The 23,903-nt window shown below is 43.8% G+C and overlaps 2 protein-coding genes across 2 annotated transcripts; both read right to left on the bottom strand.

Moving 5' to 3' along the window:
• Positions 1 to 342: 342 nt before the first annotated feature.
• LOC148663671 (uncharacterized) lies at positions 343 to 5,211 on the bottom strand. Its single transcript, XM_088631389.1, has 8 exons — positions 4,794 to 5,211; positions 3,715 to 3,782; positions 3,302 to 3,388; positions 3,000 to 3,062; positions 2,292 to 2,384; positions 1,923 to 2,003; positions 1,009 to 1,377; positions 343 to 563 (listed from the first exon to the last, which is right to left on the bottom strand). Exons 2-8 carry the CDS (start codon positions 3,754 to 3,756, stop codon positions 378 to 380), a joined length of 921 nt encoding a protein of 306 aa, XP_088487515.1. The 5' UTR covers positions 3,757 to 3,782; positions 4,794 to 5,211; the 3' UTR covers positions 343 to 377.
• A 3,903-nt stretch (positions 5,212 to 9,114) lies between these two features.
• On the bottom strand, positions 9,115 to 23,810 carry LOC148663672 (GTPase IMAP family member 8-like). Its single transcript, XM_088630884.1, has 4 exons — positions 23,540 to 23,810; positions 22,787 to 22,897; positions 20,486 to 21,478; positions 9,115 to 11,673 (listed from the first exon to the last, which is right to left on the bottom strand). Exons 2-4 carry the CDS (start codon positions 22,815 to 22,817, stop codon positions 10,397 to 10,399), a joined length of 2,301 nt encoding a protein of 766 aa, XP_088487010.1. The 5' UTR covers positions 22,818 to 22,897; positions 23,540 to 23,810; the 3' UTR covers positions 9,115 to 10,396.
• Between the last annotated feature and the right edge of the window lie 93 nt (positions 23,811 to 23,903).

Raw genomic sequence — 23,903 nt, forward strand, 5'->3', positions numbered from 1 at the left:
TCTCCACATGGGGGAAGGGGACAGTGAAACAGTAAGGAAAATACAAGAGAAGAAACTGAAAGAATTATAATCACTGCAAAATAGGAAGAGGTGGCTGGACATGTTAAACAGTTTGGCGGTTAATTTGTAACATTTTTGGTGACAATCAGCACACGGATTTCTCTTCATGTTCCTTAAGATGTGCAGTATATATTTTCATTGTAGATTGGTTACTTCAAAAGTCCAGTAAAGTGACAGTGGAGAGCTATCCGATATACATCTTAAAGAAGACTCCCTGTGAGTCGATTAAACATTTCATTTTCAAGTCAAATCCTTTACATGAAATAGACACCAACAATAGAAGGGGATGAGAAATGTCTTTTATCAAAATAAACCTGCTATTCACAGACCTCGGCCACAACATCTCCCAGGTACTTCTGCAGAATAAGGTCAAGGTCAGCTGCAGCCTGGCGGAAGCACTTGTCCACCTCAGATAAGTCACACCTGGCCATTGTATTTTCGAAGTAGGATTTCAGCGCCTCTTTCACCTCCTCATAGTTGTCCTGCTTCATGATTCCTGTGCCCTGGGAGAACAAGAAAGGTGAATATTCATCATCATCCCTCAACGATTCTCCAAATTGCCTGACTGCAGACACCACCATGAGGAGGAGCTGGAGTGACATAACATCATCAGTAGGCAGTGAGTCAAGAGAGGGGGAGTCATCCCACTGTTATCCTTATCCATGATCAAGAGTCTCACCCCCTGCTTTACGCTGTCCCTAGTGGTGATCTGTAGACAGTGTGTCTTCCACCTCACCCACCTCCTGAGGCAATAATCTTGAATAAACAGAGGGCTGGAGGCCCAGCCCGGCTCCTGTCTCTCTCCCCTTGGGGACAGGAGATTTTCTCAGAACCATGTTGAGGTGAAATGGGAGTGGGATGACGCAGGTGTCTTGGAGAGGTGAGTCGCCCCAGCCCCTGCATACCTCAGTGTGATTCAAGCAAGGGGGAGGGGTTTAAGGGACTTACCAATCCCGCGTATGCACCCTCTGATTCAAAGTCAGGCAGGAGCTCATTGTACAGCGCCAGGCAGTCCAGCTGGATAGATGATATCATGTTCTGAGCCCAGGTCCGCACCCGTATCTCCTCCTCCTGGAGCAGCCCCTTCAGCTCGACCTGCAGGCCCTCCCTGAGCCGCCACAGGGCCGCTGGGGTCAGGCCCGGGTGAGCGGGTGTACCAGGGGGTGGGTGAGGGGGTGTGTGAGGGGGCGAGCAATGGGGTATGTGGGCTGCCAAGGAGGAGGTCCATGCCCTGTCCTTCTGCAGATCCCTCTCCGGGCCCTTAGGGTAGTTCCACAGCTGGGTCTCGGTCTCCTGCCTGGTGATTGGCTGGCTGGCCTGAGGGGACAGGGGCACAGAGAGGGCATGAGGAGGACAGAAAGAAAACTCTAGGAGGACCAAGCCCTGCCCCTGGTCTCCCAGCAATCACAGTCACCAACATTGCAGCTGAAACCAAACTTTCGACAGATGTCACAGACATATCAGGCTCACAGACTTGCAGCTCTCGGCTGCCCGGGGTGAGACGCAGGGGGAGTCTGCTCCCTCTTCCTCTGACAGTCTTATCAGATGACAGCGGCAGACCTGATCCAACCCCACCTTCCCTTTCACACACAGCCACACACAGGCATGACTGTGTCACCATCATCAACACCTCCACCATTATAATCTCCACTATCTTCGTCACCATCATCTTCATCACATTTCTAATAAATGATCTCCACCATCTTCATCACCATATCCTTCTTCATCATGACAATCATCATGTCCACCATCATCATCATCAACACCTTTCCATCAACATCATCATAATAACCACCTTCATTATCTACACTACCATCTGCATCACCATCATCATCCTGAGCAGAACACATTGGTTGTCTTACACTGGAAGAATCTTTGCTCAGTGCCTCAGTATCGGTTGCCCCTCTCCGGCCTTTCAGGGTCACATCCACCTCTGTCAAGACCTGTCAGCAAGTTGACTGCTTTAGTCTCACCAGCAGAAGCCAACCAAGTTTGTGTCTCAGTACAGGTTTATTCTTAGTCTAACAGTATTAATACAGTATTCTTTACATAGAGGAGGGTGGGTGTGTGGAACAAGCTGTCTAGCCATGTTGTTGAAGCCGATAGGGTGGCTTATCTTAAGAGAGAGCTGGATGAGACCCTACAGTCAGGACAGGAGGCACTACTGTATGTAGAGGGAGGTGGGTGTGTGGAACAAGCTATCCAACCATGTTGTTGAAGCCAATACTCACGTTCCTGTGGGATCTGCCCCAGGTCTCGGTGTGACACCCTTCTCTCTGCTCAGCCATTCCTCTCTCAACTTGAGTGAGTTTCTCCAGGTGGTGCTGGGGAGGAGAAAACAGAGTTACCAGCCAGTCAGACAAACACTCATCATCATCATGGGCCAAGATGACCCTACATGACAGTGGCCTGTCATCCTCGATCCAGACGCAGTGTCCAGCCCTCAGCTATCCAGCTTCATGATCCCCAACATCCCTATTGAGGGGCCAGTTCTGCTAGACCAGGGGTCTCAAGCCCAATCACAATCCCTGGAGAGCCAGGTGCATCTCCAGGTTTTCTTTCCAAACGGGGCTAGCCAATTAAACAATTAATCTAATTATTTTCATAAGAAGATGTGGAAATAATGTGTTTAATAATATATTTTGATGTCTCTCACTGTTGAAGACTCAAAATATTCAAGGCACAGTTGGATATTTAAGGTCTGGATAAAGGTACAGTATTAGAATATTTTTTGTTTAATTAAAAAATTAGATCAACTTTGTAACCAAAACCTCTGGGCAGGAAACCAGATGATTCACCAGACCCTCTAGGAATGGAGTTTGAGACATGCTCACCCTCTCTCACACACAACCTCACACACACTCACCCTCTCACCACTACTACTACTACTACTACTAAAAATAATAATAATAATAATAATAATAATAATGCAGACTTGCTTTTCTTGGGGTCTTGGGTTTGGCTCCTGTGTTGGCTGAGTCTCCTGTTACCTCCTTCCTGATCTGGGGATGTCAGACACAGTTCTGTTACAGACACGGGCTGGACTAGACTCACAAGCACACACACCCACAGACACACACTCCCACACACTAACACACACGCAGATGCACACACTGTCAGGTAGAGTCTTTCTCCTCCTCAAGAGAAGACAACAGAGCCCTGCTACTGCAATGAGCTTTAATTTCAGGAGGAGGAAGAAGAGGAAGAAACACAATATGAAGAAGACCAGCAGTGGACTCACAGCTCTCTGGGTCTGGGGCCTGACTCTCAAACTTGTCTCCAGTCTCTGGTGAGTTTGGACATCTTCTCTGTTCACCTCTGTTGACATCTGTGGACAGGACAGTTCAGTTAGACAAACAAGTTCGACCAGACTTCACTCTCATAGTCAATCAATCAATCAATCAATCAATTTTTGTCTTATATTTTGCCTTTTAATCCAGAACATCACAGCACTTTACAAAACATACCTGGAAAATAGAGTATAAATGTGTAATACTGTAGTTCCTGGAGTAAGTGCTTGGATAATCCAACTACCACTGTTGTTACTTCTGCTGCTACTACTATGACCATGACTACAAATTCTAATACTAATTCTGATATTAATACTACTACTGCTGTCATTACTAGTAATAGTGATAAAAACAGAGCACTCACAGCTCTCTGGACATTGGTCTGGAATCTAGAAAATGGTTCCATTCTCAGGCGACTCTGGACCTCAACACCTGTTGATGGGTCACTTCTATCAGACACACGAGTGGAGCCCAAGCCCACAGATATACACCCACACAATCACACACATTATAACACACTGACAGACACCCACCCACACATATTCACACACAGACATTACACACACACACATACACTACACACACTCACAGACACACATTCACAGACACACACACAGACACAACACACACTCACAGACACGACATACATTTATACACACAATCAGACACTCACACACATACTCGCACACATTCACAGACACACACATAGACTACAAATACTTATAGACACACACCAACACACACACACACAGACAAAAACACACACACTCATAACTACAAATACAGTATAACTAACACTAACACAAATGCCACTAACATTAAAACAGTAACACTATCATTTAGAATTACACTATCATTATCACTGACACAAACTACTAATACACTACTAATACTAATAATAACAGTAATGCTATCACTAAAACTAACATGACTACTAGTGTAAATACTCTAACAGTAACTCTATAATTATAACTAATATTAACATGAATACTGGCATCAAAACTATCAGAAGCGCAATCACCATTAATACTGACATGAACACTAGCATTAATATTAAAGCTACCGATTGTACTCTCACTAATATTAAATATGAATACACTCGCATTAGTATTAGTCCGTGACGTCAAACCACTCTTTGTGACGAAGGCGAGACACCTAGCTGGGCACAGTGAAGTGGCACGTGTCGCCGTGGTTACCATACTTATAATTTGTAAACAGTGGAAAAATGCATTTAAACTGTTATCTACACAAATTTATCAACTTGGAATATAATTTTCAAGCTCTAGAATACGATTTCTAAACAATCATTTGAATAATCATTCTTTAATTTGGGATTGAACATTATGAACACTAAACGCACTATGGTATTTGATCGATACAGGCTGTATTGACTCTTTTCTAGATATTTAAAGAATTTAAAGAAAAAAAAGAATCAGTACTCACCAATCGGTGAAGTTAATTGATGATTCTAAGGTTTTTTAGTTGAATTAAGTGGTTGTCGATACATAAGTTATCAATATCTCTCCTCCGTGCTCTCAGCGCTCCTCCCGCGGTCTCGCTCTCTGATCCCGGCGCTCTGGCTGGTGTCTGTGACGTCACAGCGCTCTTTCTGACAGAGCAGAGCGCGTCTCCGCTGGAGGAGACTCCTGTCCGGAGCCCGGGGGGCTTTTCTTACAGATATACTGTAACATCTCCAAAAGAAAAAACACCAGGCTGTGAAGAGAGGCGATTCATAACAGCTGGAAAAGGAGACCGACAAACAGAGGAATACAATTTATTAAACAAAAAAAATAGTTTACTTCACAGACTAATGCGTTGTAAAGCATACTCCGGTAGAGCAGAAGAGAAAGGGCACAAGTCCCTGTAATAAGCGCTTTTAAGGTTGAAGATCATCATATCCTGGTTTTATTTCCACTCAGTTTGGTGATTTAATTAACTGTATAATTGTTATCAGACTCTGTTTAACTGTATATTTATAAGACTCCGTGAGAGACGTGTGGGAGACGCTGAATCCCAGGGCTGGTGTGGAATAACACACAGACAGGTCTTCTGTGTGATCTGAGTCCCACTGCTCAGAGCTACAGACTGGTCAACTGGTCACTATCATAGACAAGACCATCGGTCTGCTGCTGCTAATAATCATATTACACTTATAAGAGTAGCAATACTGCTGTTCATTAAATCAGTAAAAATAATAAAAAGAGATAATCACATATTGCTCAATTTTCAGTAAAACACTTCTGACAGAGGGATGGAGGCTGACTTACAGTAAAGACAATGAATCAGGGCAGTAATACTGAAGGGCTGGATGGCCTGGAAAGGGTTAATAGAAGCTTCTTGCTTCTGACCTGGAACAGAGCTCACAGCTGCCAGATCAGTGACCCCTGAGCCCTGTTCATGGAGAGGAGAACCAGGAGCTCTGCTCTGTCTCTAAGAGGCTGTGAGGAAGGAGAAAAGGGGGAGATGTGACTTGAGTCCAGGCTATTCTGTCTGATATTGTTCATGTAGCAGCACTGATTGTCTCAATGTCCTCTGGTTCTGGATTGTCAGGATAAAGAGAAGAATGGAGATGAGCTTCTGTGTGTTCAGGAGGGAGGAGTTTGGGTAAAGTACTGAAGGACCCAGAGCTCTGTGTGTGAGTCTGAGCTGTGAATCTGACTGAGAGGAGATAAAGATTTTTTTATTATTCTGCCTCTGAGAAGTCTTTTCCTTTGCCGATCAATGTTACAACCCCTTCAGATACTCTGCACAGACTGTCAGAGTGAGAGAAGAGGAGAGAGAGATGGACAGATAAGAGCACACACAGCGAGAGAGACAGGAAAGAGGAGAGAGAAGAGAAGGAGCAGGAAGACAGCGCAGGTGTTCAACCACACTGTGACCTCAGGAGACAGGAGGCTTTTCTCAGCTGCTGAGGAGCTCAGGGCTCATGGCCACTCAGGCTCAGAGGCTCTGGCAGCAGTCAGGTCTGAGAGCTTCTCCTCACACTGACACTGGAGCTCTGAGAGTCAGCCTCCATTCTGGTACTACTGCTACCACAACTGCTGCTGCCACTGATACTACTGCTACTACTAATATTTTACTGCTGCTCCTACTGCTGCTCCTACTACCTATCATAATAAGGAAGAGGATGTGGGCTGTGCCTTCACACTGTTCAGACTGGGGGTGTATCAGTCCATCAGTATCAGTTCAGCTCCACTGTGCTGTTAGAGAGTCTCAGTCATGCAGTCGGCTCCACACAAAGAGACACTGGGGTCACAACTGGAGGGGCTGGAACATCTGTTTGGATTGTAGCTGTACAGAGACAGACTCAGGGTCTGAGGGAGTCAACTGGAAGAGCTGCTGTCCAACAGGCTCAGTACATAAGGGACAATCACTGCTGGGCTTTTCTTTCTTTTTCATTTAAATTATTGATCACAGTCACAGGACGGCCAGTTCTTATTCAGTCCACATTGTCTCCATATTCCTGTGCTGACCTGAATGACCTCACTGCCACCTTGAGCACAGGCTCTCCTCACACTGCCCTTGAAGAGGACCAGAAGACATTACTGTCTGGAGACACAACAACTCTGTGAGTCACTGCAGGACACCAGTCATTGGACACTGCCTGACACAGACAGCAAGGCACACAGGACTATATTCAGGACACCAGTCACTGGACACTGCCTGACACAGACAGCAAAGCACAAAGGACCACATTCTGGACACCAGTCACTAGACACTTCCTGATACAGACAGCAGGAATTACAGGACCGTATATGCATAATTAATTATCTTGATACTGATTTAAAAATATAATACTTGTCTACAATTTTTTCTTAGTTTAATATCTGATCTCTTCCTGCCCCTGCAGCACCTGCAGCCCTGCTGTCTGTATCTGTATCTGTGTTTCCTCCAGTGAGACACAGAGCTGCTCCTGTCTCTCCTCTCCTCCGCGCTGCTGGGAGTGTCTTCAGGGAGAGGAAACAGTGATGTGGCTCTGATATATATGGAGAAGACTGAAAGGGCCCTGTGTGATTGGCCGTCCCGCCTGTGTGAGAGGTTCCTGCTGTCAGTCTGAAAAGGCAGTGCTGTGTGTGACTGGCAGGGCGGGGGGCTGTGTTGTTACTGGGGGTCTGGGGTGCAGAGCAGCAGCTCAGTTGCCCTGTGGGCTCAGGGGTGAAGACAGGGGTCTCAGCTGCGCTCTGTCCTGATGACAAAGGAGAGCTGCCTGTCCATCTTCTCTCCTGCTAGGAAGTGTTCCACTATTATTTGACCTCTGAGCTTGGTCAGAAGGAGGCACTGATTCTGTTTCTGACAGGCAGTCAGGATGATAAGCTCCAGAGGTTGTGTCATAGGTGGTTGGTGTTCCATTTTTTTAGGATATATTTGATGTATTACTGTCTGTGTGCTTTTGGGTAAAGCCTCTTAAATATTTGAAGTAAAATTAAACAGAGAATCAGGGTGAAAGTCCACATTATATGAAACAGTGACAGTAGATAAGACAGATGTTGCTTTTATATATGTTAAAAGACATACTTTGTTTATTTCCATTTTGATTTTCTGAGTGTGACTATTTTCTAAAAGGCATTTTAGAGACACAAAACAAATACAAAAAGAATCAGAAGAGCTTAAAATAATAATAGAATATTGCTAATTTTAGGAAATTCTGATGTTCTACTCGCTATTCTTTCAATTACGGATACTAATACAGTTAATGCAGAAGTTTATCTATGTGTAGAGTTCTGGGTTTAAATTAAGGCATACAATGATTCAATATATTTGAATGTGTACAGTTTCAGTAAACTGTCTGTGAAATGACTTGTGTGTTGCAGCTCTGCAAGAACTCAGGTGTTAAATTCCATCTGCACTACTTAAAGATAATACAAATTTAACTTGATAGAAAGATATCAAAATATTACACAACATGGAACTATACATTTTATATTCACAAATGTATTTCATTTAACTGTATGTGTTATATACAAAATAAAAATTCAGCATTTCTTTATTGTGTTCTAGCCCTTTGTTCTTTTTACAGTATTTTGTAGCTATTGCCGATAATACTAATTATATTTTTATAATTATATATATATAATTAGCAACTATATATATGAACTAAATGTATACCAGTAATTATAACATTATTTTTATTACTATTAGCAGCTTTCTAGACAGAATATTTCTTCTTTAAAACAGAAGAGAACAGGTTACAGAGCATTTACTGTAACACCTGGAATGGGAAATAATGTACAATTTATTAATGTAAGTATTTTCACTCATAAAATATCTCAACATTATTTCTTATTACAGCACAAGTGCAAACACAATTGAATCACTCCTTATTTTAAAATTCAAGAAATACATTAAGTTTTATACCATTCAATTTATACCATGCTTTCACATGTAATTATCGTTTCAGTTTAGCTACTCTTTCGATTATAAAACTAGCTATGGTGTGAAAAGGCAAACGGATACCATTGTTTGCATTTAAAAGTAAAATCTCAATGTTAAGGTCACAGTTTCAGAAAACCAGATCCAGTAGTAAAGATTTTAAGGTCGAAATCCACTGATAGATTTGAAGTGGATGTCAGTAGTGTAGGCATCCTCTCACGAGGCACCAGTAAATGTAGGGTTTTGTGCTTAACTGGGACAATTATTAATTGTAGCAGTAAGTCACAAAATGATTCTTCTGATGGCTAATAGAATCAACCATGCAGGATAACTCAAACAACGCACACACACAGATACTAATACATGAGAATTTATTAATACATAAAATGTGCATATAAACATAACAGATCTTATAGTGAGGGTTAGCAGAATACAAAACGTATATATTCAATAATAAAAAGTTACAAAGCAAGAGGGACATACGTTCAGTATATCATTAATTTAGACCCTTTCCTAAATTAACTTTGGTTAAAAGTTCTACACTAGATACTGAAAAGCAAGTACATCACTCATAGGAATTAAATTGATGTCAACTGTGGTTGAGGTAACAATTGAATTCTCGAGCTGTAATGCAGAATGTTGAATACTCATCCAATCTGTGTGGAGTCAGATCTCCCGCTGACACAAACAGTGGTGGCAGGCTGCTGCATCCAATCAGCATCCTCTGGCCCAGTGACAGGCAGTGCTGGTGCGGCTGGCGGTGTGGGAGAAGGAGGGAGAGATTCCTGCTGATGCTCTCTGAAGACCGGCTAGTTAGTTCTGGCTTTACTAGCAGAGTTTCTGCCCAGGAGTTTCTGCGTGTCCAAGCAGGTCACACTCTTTAGACAGGAAGAAGACCAGTTCGTTCCTGATGTAGCACTAGTTCTTAATGCTGATTTCAGCTGTCCACAGTTCCGACCGTAGTTCACTTGTTGATCAGGTGATCTTTCGCGGTGGGTTCATGAGGCTTGCTGCTGGGCTAACCTCGGGTGGATCCTTTGGTTACACGCTGGCAACCTCCGTTCTCGACTCTTAGAACAAAGGAAAGTCCTGCCACTCGGACACACTGGCCGTTACGTGGTTGTCTGGGCTGGGTCTGAGGATGTCAAGGAGGCGCTGAGTCGAGAATGTCCAGGAGGCGCACTGACTAAGTCCTGTGCTGCCTGTTTTACCCTGGAGGAACTACGGCTGTTCATTGGTTGAAAGTTTCATGGGCATTCAAGACCCATGTGGGGTTAACCTGCCCTACCAGTTCCTGATTGGGTGATGATGAGTAACCATGCACTCTGACCTTAGAGTTGTAAACAACTTTGAATAAGACTCTCCCTTAGAATCTCCAACATTGAGGCCCCAGAGATGACCATTTGTTAGGGTGGTTGATGTGTCTTAGCCTTGGGAGTTGTTCCTTATCAGGAAACTCTATCAGCTAGAAAAACACCTTAATTGTGAACCAAATGGAATGGCCTCTCTGTATCAGTGTCTGTCTGTATCTCTCTGTCACTCGAATAACACTGAGCTCCTCCTCTCCCTCTCCTGCTCCTGTCTCAGTGTCTTCAGCTCTCTCTCAGCTCAGACTGTGTGTGGTCTTGTGTGTCTGTGGGCTGTGTTTGCTCTTGTGTGTCTGTGAGCTGTGTGTGTTATTGTGTATCTGCAGGCTGTGTGTGCTCTTTTGTGTGAGTCTGTGCTGCTCTGGTTTCTCCTCCCAGTAAAGCTCCTATCTGAGCTCCTGCTGCAGCTCCTATCACTGTTCCTGCTGCTGCTCCTGTTAGGCCCCTCAGGGCTCCTGCTAGGGCTCCTGTTGCTGCCCCAAGTCCTGCTCCCAGTATCACTGCTCCTGTGCTGAGGTGCTGCTTCACCAGGTCTAGGTGTCTCTCTGCCTCCTCTCTGGCCTTTTCCTCATAGTGCTGCCTGAGCTCCTCCATCTCCCTTCTGTGTGTCTCCTCTCTCTGTCTCCTCTCCCTCTCCTGCTCCTCTCTCAGTTCCTCCATCTCACTCTGCAGCCACTCTCTCTCCTCTCTCTCTCTCCTCAGCTCCTCCTCCAGCTCTCTCCTCCTCCCCTCATCCCTCACCTCCCTCAGCCTCTCCTCCAGCTCTGCTATCCACTTCTCTAGCGCTCTGATCTTGTCCTCTCGTGTCTGGATCTCCTCCTCCATCCTGCGGAGGTAGTTCTGCAGCTCCTTCTGGTGCTTCTCCCTCAGTCTGTCCTCCTCCCTCTGTTTCCTCTCCTCTCTCTCCCTCAGGATCTGCAGTTGCCTCTGTGTGATCTGGGACTCGGCCTCCTGGTACATCTCACTGCTGTAGTAGCTGCCCTTGTTTCCTCCTACCAGCTCCTCTATCTTCTCCAGCAGCTCTGTGACCTGAGTGCTGCCCCTGTCCTTGTTGTTGAGTGCGTGATAACTGTTCCCACACTTCTCCAGCAGCCTCTGGAGCTCCCTGCTGCCTGTGTGCACAGACTCCTCCAGCGTCCTGCTGGTCAGCTCATCAGCGTGGGTGAACAGGACCATGGTGTGTCCCAGGGCCCCCTCCCCAAATATCTCCAGGACTGTCTCCAGTGTCCTCCTCTCCTCCCCTGTGGATCGGCCCAGGGGGGTCACCAGGAGGAAGGCGTGGGGTCCCGGGGCAGACAGATTAACACAGAGCCCCACATCCCGTCTCCTGTCCCCCTGAGACAGTCCGGTGTGGAGCCAGTCTGGAGTGTCCACCACAGTCACCCGTCTCCCGGACACTTGTCCTGTTCTCTTCCGGCTCTCCTGAGTGACTGCGGAGCTGCTGGCTTCAGAGGGAAACTCCTCTGAGCCCAGGATGATATTTCCTGCTGCGCTCTTCCCGGCACCAGTCCTGCCCAGCAGCACCAGTCTCAGCTCAGAGGGGCAGGGCTGGAGTCTGGGTTCGACTGTAGGGTCTCCTTCACTCACTGCAACAGGGGGAGAGACAGGAGCATCAGGGAGGTTACACACTAACCTTTCCACAGATAAGAAGGGTTCAGTTTGCTCAAGAGTCAAAACTTAAAAGTCATTATAAAAGAAACTTATCGTTTTTGACATCAAGTAACTACAAAGTTTTACCTGATGTTCATGATTTTGTGAACTTTTGTTCTTTTGTCAGAACTTGTGTCAGAACTTTTTTTCCAAAGTGACTCAAGTTTCATCTTAAAAATTTGTGTTTATATACTGTCCACAAGCAACAACAGTCATGCTGTAGTACTGTACTGTTACAGGGGAATGAAGATAATTGAAGAAGGAAAGGTAATCCTTTCAATCCAGTGAAGAACAGCACTCTAGGAGAGTGTGCAGTCCAGTGCAATCATCCTTCTGGTATTTCACTCTTTGTACAGCCCTCCTACGAAAATTATTTAAACTGCGACACTGATCATTCATCTCTAAATAAACTTTATTTTATATAGCATTTTAAGCGAATAGGTAATTAGATTGCTCATAAACCTAATCGCTTTTTCTACATAAACAGAGCGTGATTACTCTCTGAAAATGCTTTTCCTTTATATTTAGGCTCAGATTTCAACTATAGATCGTATTATTATAAACTTTCTTGGAAAAATGTATTTTATGTAAACCATGTTTGCTATTAATTCAATTAGGGCTAAAATACGTTCATTGTCTTCCAATCGAGTCGAGTTGACATTGGAAGCTTGCCACTCCAGGACTGTTACACCAACGCATTAGCATGTTAAAGCGATTTCATTGAGGAGCCCAGCTACCAGTTAACACTGTACTTCCTACTTTGAAAATACCTGTGAAACCGGTTTAATTCGTCACAGCCAGCACTCCGGCAAAGAGGGGGTTGTACTTGTAAAGTAGAAGCAGGCGAGATTTCCAGCAAAAGACACCTCCCCCCCCCCCTCAAAAACCCAGTAAGTACAGTACTAGTTAAGAAAGGCGAGGCTCCTCAATGAAATCGCTTTAACATGCTAATACGTTGGTGTAACAGTCCAGGCATGGCAAGCTTCTAATTTCAACCCGACCACGGCGAAAGGAACCCTTCTTTCATTTGAAGACAATGAACATACTTTAGCCCTGAATGAATTAATAGCAAACATGGTTTACATAAAAGCCCTTTTAGCCTTTGTCACTAATGAAACAAAGGTCACTAGCCTTTGTCACTAATGAAACCACTACATGTTCTGGCTGTTTGTGAATTATCGTTGTTGAGTATGGAGTGTTGAGGTATTGATTTTGTGTAATGCTTTATGTTGAAAATTGAGGTGGATTTTGTTTATGATAAAGAGTATAAACTGGGATGGGAGGAGGGTTTTGTTTTGCATAAGGGGCAGGATTATGATAATTGGAGGAATTTGCGAGAGTATAATGGTTTGATATATTTGATTTTGTATTGTGGTCGTTATCTATGTTTTTGGTTGGTATTATGTTTATATGGTTGTTTTTGTTGGTTGGTTGTTATTATGGTTATTAATAATACGATCTATAGTTGAAATCTGAGCCTAAATAAAAAGAAAAAGCAAGTGATTAGGTTTATGAGCAATCTAATTACTTATTCGTTTAAAACGCTATGTAAAATAAAGTTTATTATTAATTTGCTGGACAGAGCGGTGAACATTATTATGCATAAGACAAAGATAACGATCCTGATCAGTTTAGAAATCTGTGTACGCTGTAAGGTTTTTACTTCTTAAACTTTTAAAATACACGTTTCGAATAGAAAGAAATCCTCTTCCTGGTACAATCGCATGAAGAGAGAGGCGAAACAGCCCTACACAGCCCTGTGGCAGTACATGAATATAATCATATCGTTATTAATTTCTTTAGATACGCGATTCAATATTATATTAGCAGAAAAGCTTAAAACTACCACTTTTTCACACGCTATTTCACGTTAGTTAAATTTAATTTATTTATATATTATATATTTATATCTCTGACCAAGGGAAACATCTCATTTTTTCAAAGAAATGTTTGTTTGTTGATTGTTATCAAAAATGACTTAGAATCGATCATGTTGTGATATTTTGAAATGTAAAAGTCAATTGATTGTCCATAATATCGCTATTCTATTTTTTCAAAGAAATGTTTGTTAAAAGAAAAGTCCAGCAACAGCTGGATTTGAACACACAACCCATCAGTTGGTAGTCAGGCACATAAACCAGTAGGCTACAAGGGAAGACGCATGAAGAGGGAGGCGAAACAGCCCTACACAGCCCTGTCGCAGTACACGAATATAATCATATCGTTAATAAATTCTTTAGATACGCGATTCCATATTATATTCCCTATTAATCAAATTCTAAAAGTATGCTTGTTGACTCCGGTATCTCTTTAGTTAAAGACTTCGATGCTTAAAATGTTTAGGGAGAAATGGAATACTGGTGTGTATTTTTTACTTTAAAGTACCAAGACCAGCCATATACTGTATGTTTAAGTTCCAAAATTAATATAGTTTATGGCCTTCACACACGTTGCAGTATGCTCCTATTCTTTTTATGCTCAGGCACTAAGATTTCCCTTCAGTGGTAAAATTCAATGTCTACAACGGGCACAGCAAAGACGTTTACTGTAAGTCTTTCTACGACAGACCAACGGACCACGAGTGCCCCTGTCGGTCAACCAATCACGTACAGCGGTACCCCGCGTCATCTTGCGTCACGATGCACGACACCGTAGCCAATTACCTCCGGTACATGTCTGTACCGCGCACTTTGAATGGCTGCATCTGTACAAAATATTCAACATCCTCAGTGACAGTTAGTCATCATTAAAGACCAGTTAGATATTGACACCTCAGTGTTCCTCAGAATTAACACTGAATCTCAAAGCAACACTAAGACTTAAAATTAGGAGTGGGAGGCTCTACTGTACAAAGAGGGGCGTGGGAGAGGGGAACAAGCTGCCCAGCCCTGTTGTTGAAGCCGATACCCCGGCTTCTCTCCAGACACAGCTGGATGAGCTCCTCCAGTCAGGACAGGAGGCTCTACTGTACACAGAGAGGGGTTGGAGGGGGGAACAAGCTGCCCAGCCATGTTGTTGAAGCCGATACCCTGGCTTCTCTCCAGACACAGCTGGGTGAGCTCCTCCAGTCAGGACAGGAGGCTCTACTGTACACAGAGGGGGGTGGGAGGGGGGAACAAGAGGCCCAACTATGTTGTTGAAGCCGATACCCTAGCTTCTCACCAGACACAGCTGGATGAGCTCCTCCAGTCAGGACAGGAGAAACAGCTGCATGAGAACCTGGAATCACTACTAATTATGGGCCAAATAAATTCCTCAGTTGTTCATCTGTACTTATTCCTCTCTGGTATTATCAACTGTACAATAAACATGGTCTCTGAGCAACAAACAGGAAAACAGACAGGTTTTACATCAATCAATTTACCTTAAATAAACACATTATTAAAATATTTAGTGAATTCCAAACAGCTTGAATTATAACATAACTTTATTAGCCCATATACAATTTCTTGTATTAGGAATTTGTCTTTTTCACATACCCCAGTTTCTCTCCCAGTCTGTGTGTCTCATGGAGAGCAAGCTGGGGTATGTGAAAAAGACAGATTCAGAGCACAGGGGCAGCCATTGTACAGTGCCCCTGGAGCAGTTCAGGTTAAGAGTCTTGCTCAGGGGCCCAACAGAGTAGGATTCCTCTGCCAACTGCAAGATTTGAACCAGCAACCTTTCACCCACAGGCAAAGATCCTTAGCCACAGAGCCACAACTCTGCCAATCTTTATAATATCAATCTCTGATATCTTCACTGGAGAAATTTAAAGTAAATCAGCTCCTGTCTGTTTCCTAGTTCAGACCCTGTGTTTTTGACACACAGAACAAACTCTCAACAGACAGGAAGAAACTTCTCCAGCTGCTGCTGTGCAAGGAGATTGTTGTTATCAATCGGTGAATTGCTTTGAGAAGACACCTTAAAAGGTGCTATATAAAATAAAGTTTTTTATTATTATTACTTCAAATGAGATCTGCTGAAAATCAAGAGTCAATTTTATTGTTGGACATGTGCAGCTATATAAAATCTGTTGATGTATTTATCACTCGTTAGTAATTGACATTAGTAATCAATTAATTTAAAATGATCAATGATGACCTACAATGTGTTAGGTTTTGCACCAATTGAATGATTTTTCTAAAGTTCTAATTAAAAAACAAATATTTCAAGGACAGCATGATGTGACCTTGATAGTACTGACCTGTGACAAGACTGTGAAAGTGAAAATGTTTTTGAAGTTGATTAGATTATTCTTTATTGCCAATAGTTGGTGGAATTTGCTATCAGTACAGCAAAAAACACACACCTCTACTCCCACAGTGTCCTGGGATCTGTACTGACCAGCAGTCGGGACACTGGGGTCCACACCCCTACTCTCACACACAGTGTCCTGGGATCTGTACTGACCAGCAGTCGGGACACTGGGGTCCACACCCCAGGGATGGTGGAGTCTCTTTAAGGTTATTTAGTTGGCTGGGAGGTGGGCTGTAGAAACAGACTATTAGTCCCCAAAACCATCTTCATCCAAATAATCATTACCTGTAAAGAGCTTTGAGTGGAGTGTCCAGAAATGCGCTATATAAGTGTAACATCACCAGGGCTCCATAATCCAGAAGCATTTCACAAAAAATAATTACTTACACTCATTCAATTTCCTATGTGTAGAACAAATCTGACCAGAAATTGACTTTTATGTTTGATATTGACTTTATTCTCATGAGCTGATAATAAAAGAGCAAAACTGGCGCCAAAACCCGCTTCCGGCTCGTCCTCCTGATACTGCTGCTGCACCGGGAATCTCCTGTGGGCTGGGAGGGATGGCGGAGGCTCTTCCCTGGTGTTTCTGCAGACGAGGGGAGTCCTGGTGTCCGTGTGGCGGCGCAGCTGGTAAAAACGCTCCCTGTGCCCTGGATGTTGTGGGTTAGCCAATGTTTCTGAGAGAAACGGGCTGTTTGTGTGGGAAGATGTTCTTTCCTCATGAGGGGAAAAGTCCGTCTGGGGCTCAGCTGGAAGAACCGAGCGGGAAGGAAAGTTCTGGAAGTGCGCGTCTCCTCTCCGTCTGCTTCAGTCCCAGTTACTGCGACACCGGGACAGAACAGGAGTGACGAGCGAGTCTTCTTTCCTTCTTTCCTACATGGGGTACTAGTGGGTTTTTTAGGAAACAGGACAGAGAGATAGACACCAGTAGGAGAGAGTCCTGAGACTGATTGATGAATCTCTCAGTTCTTGTCTTGATCCGGGTTGTACCCAGTCCCAGTTTAAATGGTTTACAATGTGGGACTTCTGCCCTGACATGACCCCACATGTGTCTCCACATGAGACAGGAGTCCTGTAACGTGTTTTTTGACAGAAACCTGCCAGAACAGACACATGAGAGGCGACCTGGAGGAGAGGTCAGAGCGGGGACAGTTTCTGGACGAGTATAAAAACCGGAACTTCGCTTTTTACAGCAACACTTTCTAATTAAAGTCTCCCGTTACTTCACTCTCAAGAAAACAATTTAAAATAACAGAAATGCAGTAGTCCCATTTTATTAGAAAAGGATTTGATCTCCTGACTGTTACTCTCACTAATATAATACTGTCTGTGTTGTTATCAGTTACAGTTACTCTGACACCGGGACTCATTACAGCTCATGACATTAATTACAGTTAATTAACTCTTTATCCTGAGTGTCTTCAGTCGTGAACAGAGGTCCATCCAGTTTCTATGTGCTGTATCCAGTACGGAGTCGCGTCTCTCACACTAATGAAATGTAAAGAATGAAAACTCATTGAAATGAATTTACTAGATAAACAGCGGAATTTATTCAAACGAGACTGTATTAATACGAGTGAAGTTTATATGTAAATATTTATTAATACCTCATATTGTATTTCTGTACCCCAGCAGATATATGAACCTGGTATTTTCACCCACGGCTGTTTAAATAAGTTCATGGAGGCAGGTAGTTCGCTCTAAGTGTAACCCTGTCTGAACGCTTCACCACAGCAGGCAATAGCTACTAGTTACAAACTACAATTCCCACAACCCCCCTGGGCGACTTCCTGCGGGCGTCTGCACCGCGAGTCCCTCACAGCCTGGACGTGGTGACGTCACGCAGGTCCCTTCCTGTGCTGGCTGCAGTCAGAGACGCGTGCCGAGAATAAACTCACACTGGATCCCTTTTTTAAAAGTTTTTCTAAGAAGTTAGTAACTATATGGGAGCGTTTCCAGAGGTTCTTATAGAACAGGAGAACTGCAGCTGGTATCGCTGATCTTCCTCTCAGTCTCGTACATCCTACACTCATTACAGGTGATGTTACACTGTCCCGTTTAAAAACTGTCTCACACTCTGTAACACACACACGACTGAACAGGACAGTTCCCCACACTCCACCTACACTTCACTGAACTCACAACACTGTTACACACGAGTGTGTTTTTCTCTTTTCACTCCGTGCTTCTGAAAGCTTCTTCAATTAACCCTTTTTATTCTTTATAAATACAAGTATGATTAGTGCTGAATACAGGGAGGTACAGTATTATTTAGACTTTATAGAAAGCTGATAGTTTACTCTAATAACTCCAGTAAAATATCCACAATTTGGTAGAAATACAAGATTATTTGAATAGAAATACATTCAAAATAATGTATAACCTGTGTGTGTAGTGTGTATAATGATTATGAGCCCAGTCTGGACTGGTCAGAGGAGCACAAGGACGGAAGACTGGGGGTTAACAGCACTGAGCTGGTCTGTGTCACCTGATAGTGCCCAGTGTAGAGTCTCACTGCCCCGACTCTGGAGCCCAGCCTCTCTGATGAGTCTCTGTTAGGCTTTACAAACTGCTGGGGTTAACTGCACTGAGCTGGTCTGTATCACCTGATAGTGCCCAGTGTAAAGTCTCACTGCCCCTGACTCTGGAGTCCAGCCTCTCTGATGAGTCTCTTAAGAATATTGGTCCATTAAACTGATGAGGTATAAAAACAGGAGAAAGATCCTTATACACAAATACTTTTTAATAAACAGTGAAACTCAATAATCTCAATAATGCCTTCCAATTACTGTATATATATAAAATCTCAACATTTCAATGCAGCACATAAAGTAATACTATTGTACTGTCCCTTCCGTTGGTAATGTTCGTCTTAAAATGTTCGTTGATAAAGCTGGGATTCACTTGACTAAAGTTAATAGAAAAACCTTCATCTGTAAATGTTTTCAAGGCACTTGGCAACACAACAATCACGTCATTACACAATAATACTGGCAAAAGGAGCCTTCTTCAAGAGAAGTATTGAGCTAAGATACCGTCTCTGCCATGTTGGAGTCTCCACAGGAACAGGAAGTAGGATGAGGGAAGAGGGAGGGGCTTCAGATGGGAGGCTGCTGTGATTGGATACAAGCTGGGAGGGAGCAAAGCTGCTGTTATTGTTCTCTTTAAACATAATTTATTTAATTTAGGTTAAATACATCAGTAACATAAATTAAGATGATTAGAGATTAGAGAATGTTTTAAGCAACACCTTCTCTCAATCATCTTCTGTGGCCTTTCTCTCATTGTGCTGCTTCTGCTTCTCATTCAAACTCCTGTATCTCTTTTATGTCTCTTCTGCTTCAGGGGACTGAAATAACAAACTACTGTACTGTATCTGTCTACAATTGAGTCTCTCTACTGTCTCTCTCAGCTCCTCAGACCTCCTGCAGCTCCTGTGCTCCTGTCCTGCTGGAGTGAACTGTGTTGTTGACACACTGACCTGCTGGAGCGTTTCTGCCTCCTCTCTGGCCTTTTCCTCATAGCGCTGCCTGAGCTCCTCCATCTCCCTCCTGTGTGTCTCCTCTCTCTCTCCTCTCTCTCTCCTGCTCCTCTCTCAGTTCCTCTATGTCTCTCTGCAGCCTCTCCCTCTCCCCTCTCTCTCTCCTCAGCTCCTCCTCCAGCTCTCTCCTCCTCCCCTCATCCCTCTCCTCCCTCAGCCTCTCCTCCAGCTCTGCTATCTACTCCTCCAGCGCTCTGATCTTCTCCTCTCGTGTCTGGATCTCCTCCTCCATCCTGCGGAGGTAGTTCTGCAGCTCCTTCTAGTGCTCTCCTCGTCCCTCTGTTTCCTCTCCTCTCTCTTCCTCACGATCTGCAGTTGTCTCTGTCTGATCTGGGACTCGACCTCCTGGTTCGACTGCAGGGTCTCCTTCACTCACTGCAACAGGAGGAGAGACAGGAGCATCAGGGAGGTTAAACATGAGAGGAGATTAATATTAATTGATGGCCCTCTGTTCATTCAGACTTCTGCTCCTGTTCTGAGCTCTTCTGTCAGTGATACACTGAGGAGTTTCAGCTCTATTGGCATTTTAGACTTATTTTAGAGCTCAGATGTATCATTCACTCAACAGATAATAATTTGTTCAATTACAGTAAAGTGGACTAAGTCACCTCTTGTTAGAGTTTCTAATGATCTGCTGATGGGCTCTTTCATCCATTCCTGTCCTGCTGGACTTCAGAGCTGCCTTTGACACTGTTGGTCAGACAGTCTTGAGGAACAGATCAGAGAGGTTGTTGGTGTGACTGAATTTCGCTGTGATGGATTAAATCTGATCTCAATGATAGAAAACAGTTCAAGTACAGCACAGAAGACCAGTTTAAGTTGGTAGATATCAGTGTGTTAGTAATACAGTACAGAGTGGAGCACAGTATGATTTTAATTCCTTATAGGACACCAGATGGTTGAATCCCTGGGTTTGATGACAAGTAAGATAAGTGACTCAGTAATAGAACATCAATCACACTCACTGGCAGGAGGAATCCACTCCACACTGTTCCTCCTCTTGACAGGCAGTCTGGGCTCCTCTGTCTCTTTCTCCAGCTCCTCTTCCTTCATTGTTTTTCTCATCTTCTCCTTCAGCTCCTCTTCTCTCCTGCTCCACTCCTCCTCCAACCTCTGTCTGAGCTCCTCTTCTCTCTCTCTCTCCCTTCTTTCATACTTCTGTCTCAGCTCCTCTGTCTCTCTCTGTCTCTCCTCCTCCCTCTGTCTCAGCTCCTCTGTCTCTCTCTGTCTCTCCTCTTCCCTCTGTCTCAGCTCCTCTATCTCTCTCTGTCTCTCCTCCAACCTCTGTCTCAGCTCCTCTGTCTCTCTCTGTCTCTCCTCCTTGCTCTGTTTCAAATAATCAAGTCTGATCCTCTTTTCAATCTCCTGATATGTCTCAGTAGTAAAGTGCCACCCATAGTTTCCTTCCACCATGTCCTCTATCTTCTCCAGCAGTTCTGTGACCTGAGAGTGGTCGCCCCTGTTCTTGTTGTTAAGAACATGATACCTGTTCCCACATTTCTCCACCAGCCACTGGAGCTCCTTCCCTCCTCTCTCAATGTGCTGCTCAATGGTTGTGTGTCTCAGTGTGTCCCCGCAGGTAAACAGCACTATTGTGTGTTTCCAGGCTCTGTCAGTGAGGAGCTGCAGGTGTTCCTCCAATGTGTTCCTTTCTTCCTCTGTGAATGAGGAGTCTACAGGTATGGCCAGGACAAGAGCGTGGGGTCCTGGGAGGCACAGAGAGACACTGCACACAACCTCCTTTTCGATAACTTCCTGTCTGACCTGCTGTGGATCCCACCCTGGAGTGTCGACCACAGTGACCTGCCTCTTAGCTATTTCACCTTGACTTCTCACACAATGGTTCCTAGTCTGAAACTCCTCTCTGCCCAGGATGGTGTTTCCTGCTGAGCTCTTCCCAGACCGTCGTCCCCCCAGCAGCACGATCCTGATCTCTGAGAGATGCTGTGGTGCCTCCCCTGTCAGAGACAAAGATCACAGATTATTCTTCTTCAGAAACTGACCATTGATATTTCACAAATTCTTTTCATATATCTCTTGTATACATTCAATTTCTGATAAGTTTAAATTAGTATTATTATTTGTATTACAGGTATTGTTTTACTTTTATCAGTTCTCTCTACAGAACATATTTCTTTTGTCATTAGATACTGGCATTTTATTAATTTCACTGTTGTTTCATGGGGTTTCATAAAATTTTGTAGAAAAACTAAATTGTTGAATATGAAAAGACCTCTTTGTCATAAAGAACAGTCCTGCTAGCACTAAGAGTCCACCTGTGATTCCTGTATTTATAGAACCTCTACACCTGCCAGTCTGAAGGGAGTGTCCCACACTGATAGGCTGAAGAAACTGAGTCTCTTTAGTCTGAAGGGAGTGTCCCACACTTACAGGCTGCAGGAACTGATTCTCTTTAGTCTGAAGGGAGGGTCCCACAATGACAGGCTGGAGGTACTGAGCCACATACATACAAAATATTCAAAATCCTCAGTGACGATTAGTGAACATTTAGATATTGATATTTCAGACATCCTCAGAACTAACATTGAAACACAAAGGACCACTAAGACTTAAAATCAAAAAGAGGTTTTGTGTTGTTGAAGCAGATACCCTGGCTTTTCTCCAGACACAGCTGGATGAGCTCCCCAAGTCAAGACATGAAGCTCTACTGTACACAGAGAGGGGTGGGTGTGGGGAACAAGCTGCCCAGCCATGTTGTTGAAGCCGATAACCTGGCTTCTCTCCAGACACAGCTGGGTGAGCTCCTCCAGTCAGGACAGGAAAAACAGCTGCATGAGAACCTGGAATCACTACTAATTATGGACTAAATAAATTCCTCTGTTGTTCATCTGTACTTATTCCTCTCTGGTATTATCAACTGTACAATAAACACAGCCTCTGAGCAACAAACAGGAAACGATCATATAGCATGTCTGAGCATCATTAATACTAATGGTGTGAATCCAATACCATCAGCAAACAGACAGGTTTTACATCAATCATTTTTGCCTTAAATAAACACTTTATTTAAATATTTAGTAAATTCCAAACAGCTTGGGTTTTACAGTACCGATCTCTGATCCCTGACAAGAGAAAGTGAAAGTAAATCAGCTCCTGTCTCTCTCCTAGTTCAGACCCTGTGTGTTTAACAGACAGAACAAACTCTCAGCAGACAGGAAGAAACTTCTCCAGCTGCTACTGTGCACAGAAGAGACCCTCAGGGACTCTCTTACAGGCACTCTCAGTTAGAACAAAAGAAAACTCACCAGGGCTGAGCGCTGAGCTCTCAGAAGCCATCTCTCTCTCTCTCTCCTTCTCTTCCTGCTGATGTGGGGTGGGGGTTTCCTGTCCTTGCTGTGACACAGATCTGGTGTCACCTAGTGGATTTATAAAGTTAATTATCAACTGAACCGGTTCATCATTAAGACCAAAATAAATCACCAGAATATCCAGGTCAACTCTTACCAGCAGTCAGGACACTGGGGTCCACACCCCTACTCTCACACACAGTGTCCTGGATCTGTATTGACCAGCAGTCGGGACACTGGGGTCCACACCCCTACTCTCACACACAGTGTCCTGGATCTGTACTGACCAGCAGTCGGGACACTGGGGTCCACATCCCTACTCTCACACACAGGGGTGATATTTCTTATAGTGAGAGTGCTGCTGGAAGAGGTGTTAGTGGGGCCAGCAGGGGACATTCACCCTGCGGTCTGTGTGGGTTCTAATGCCCCAGTTTAGTGACGGACACTAGACTGTAAAAAGGTGCCATAAAGAATTATTATTATCATCTTGTACTTCCTTTATTCTGAGGACAGACATGTCAATAAAGGGGAACTTTAACGCTATTCTTAAATTCCAGGGTTAGAAAGATTCAGCATTGATGGGTGCATTTCAAACACAATAAAAGTAAAATGGACACAGAAACATAAAAAACCCCAGTGTTCATCACAACGCAGTGAAATTTCCAGGTCTGCACAGCGCCATGTTCTGTGATTTAGAATGAGGCAACAAACCTTCCAGTGAGGTGAAGCAGCCGTGTGACACTGTAAACAAGCTGGCTTGTAAAAATATCTCTTTTGATCCGATGGAAATAGTCCTCTCCTCTTCCTGATGGTTTTACTGACAAACTCTACTTACTCTGCATGCAGAGTTGAAACATTTCTGCAGGGAAATGTCTGCTGAAAAACCTGTAATTATTCACTTGTACATCAGTAATTATAGAGACTAGTGAGCAGGAAGGGCCGCATCACATCAGCATTCGAGATAACTGGAATGGGAGTTTGTGACAACATGGTGAATTACAGTACTTCCACAAAGTCCAAGTTATTGTGCTTCATTTCAAAATATGTAGATTTTTTCTACATGATCCATGAATTT

This window comes from Lepisosteus platostomus, chromosome 5, assembly GCF_059453375.1.
Source record: "Lepisosteus platostomus isolate fLepPlt1 chromosome 5, fLepPlt1.hap1, whole genome shotgun sequence".
Taxonomy (NCBI): domain Eukaryota; kingdom Metazoa; phylum Chordata; class Actinopteri; order Semionotiformes; family Lepisosteidae; genus Lepisosteus; species Lepisosteus platostomus.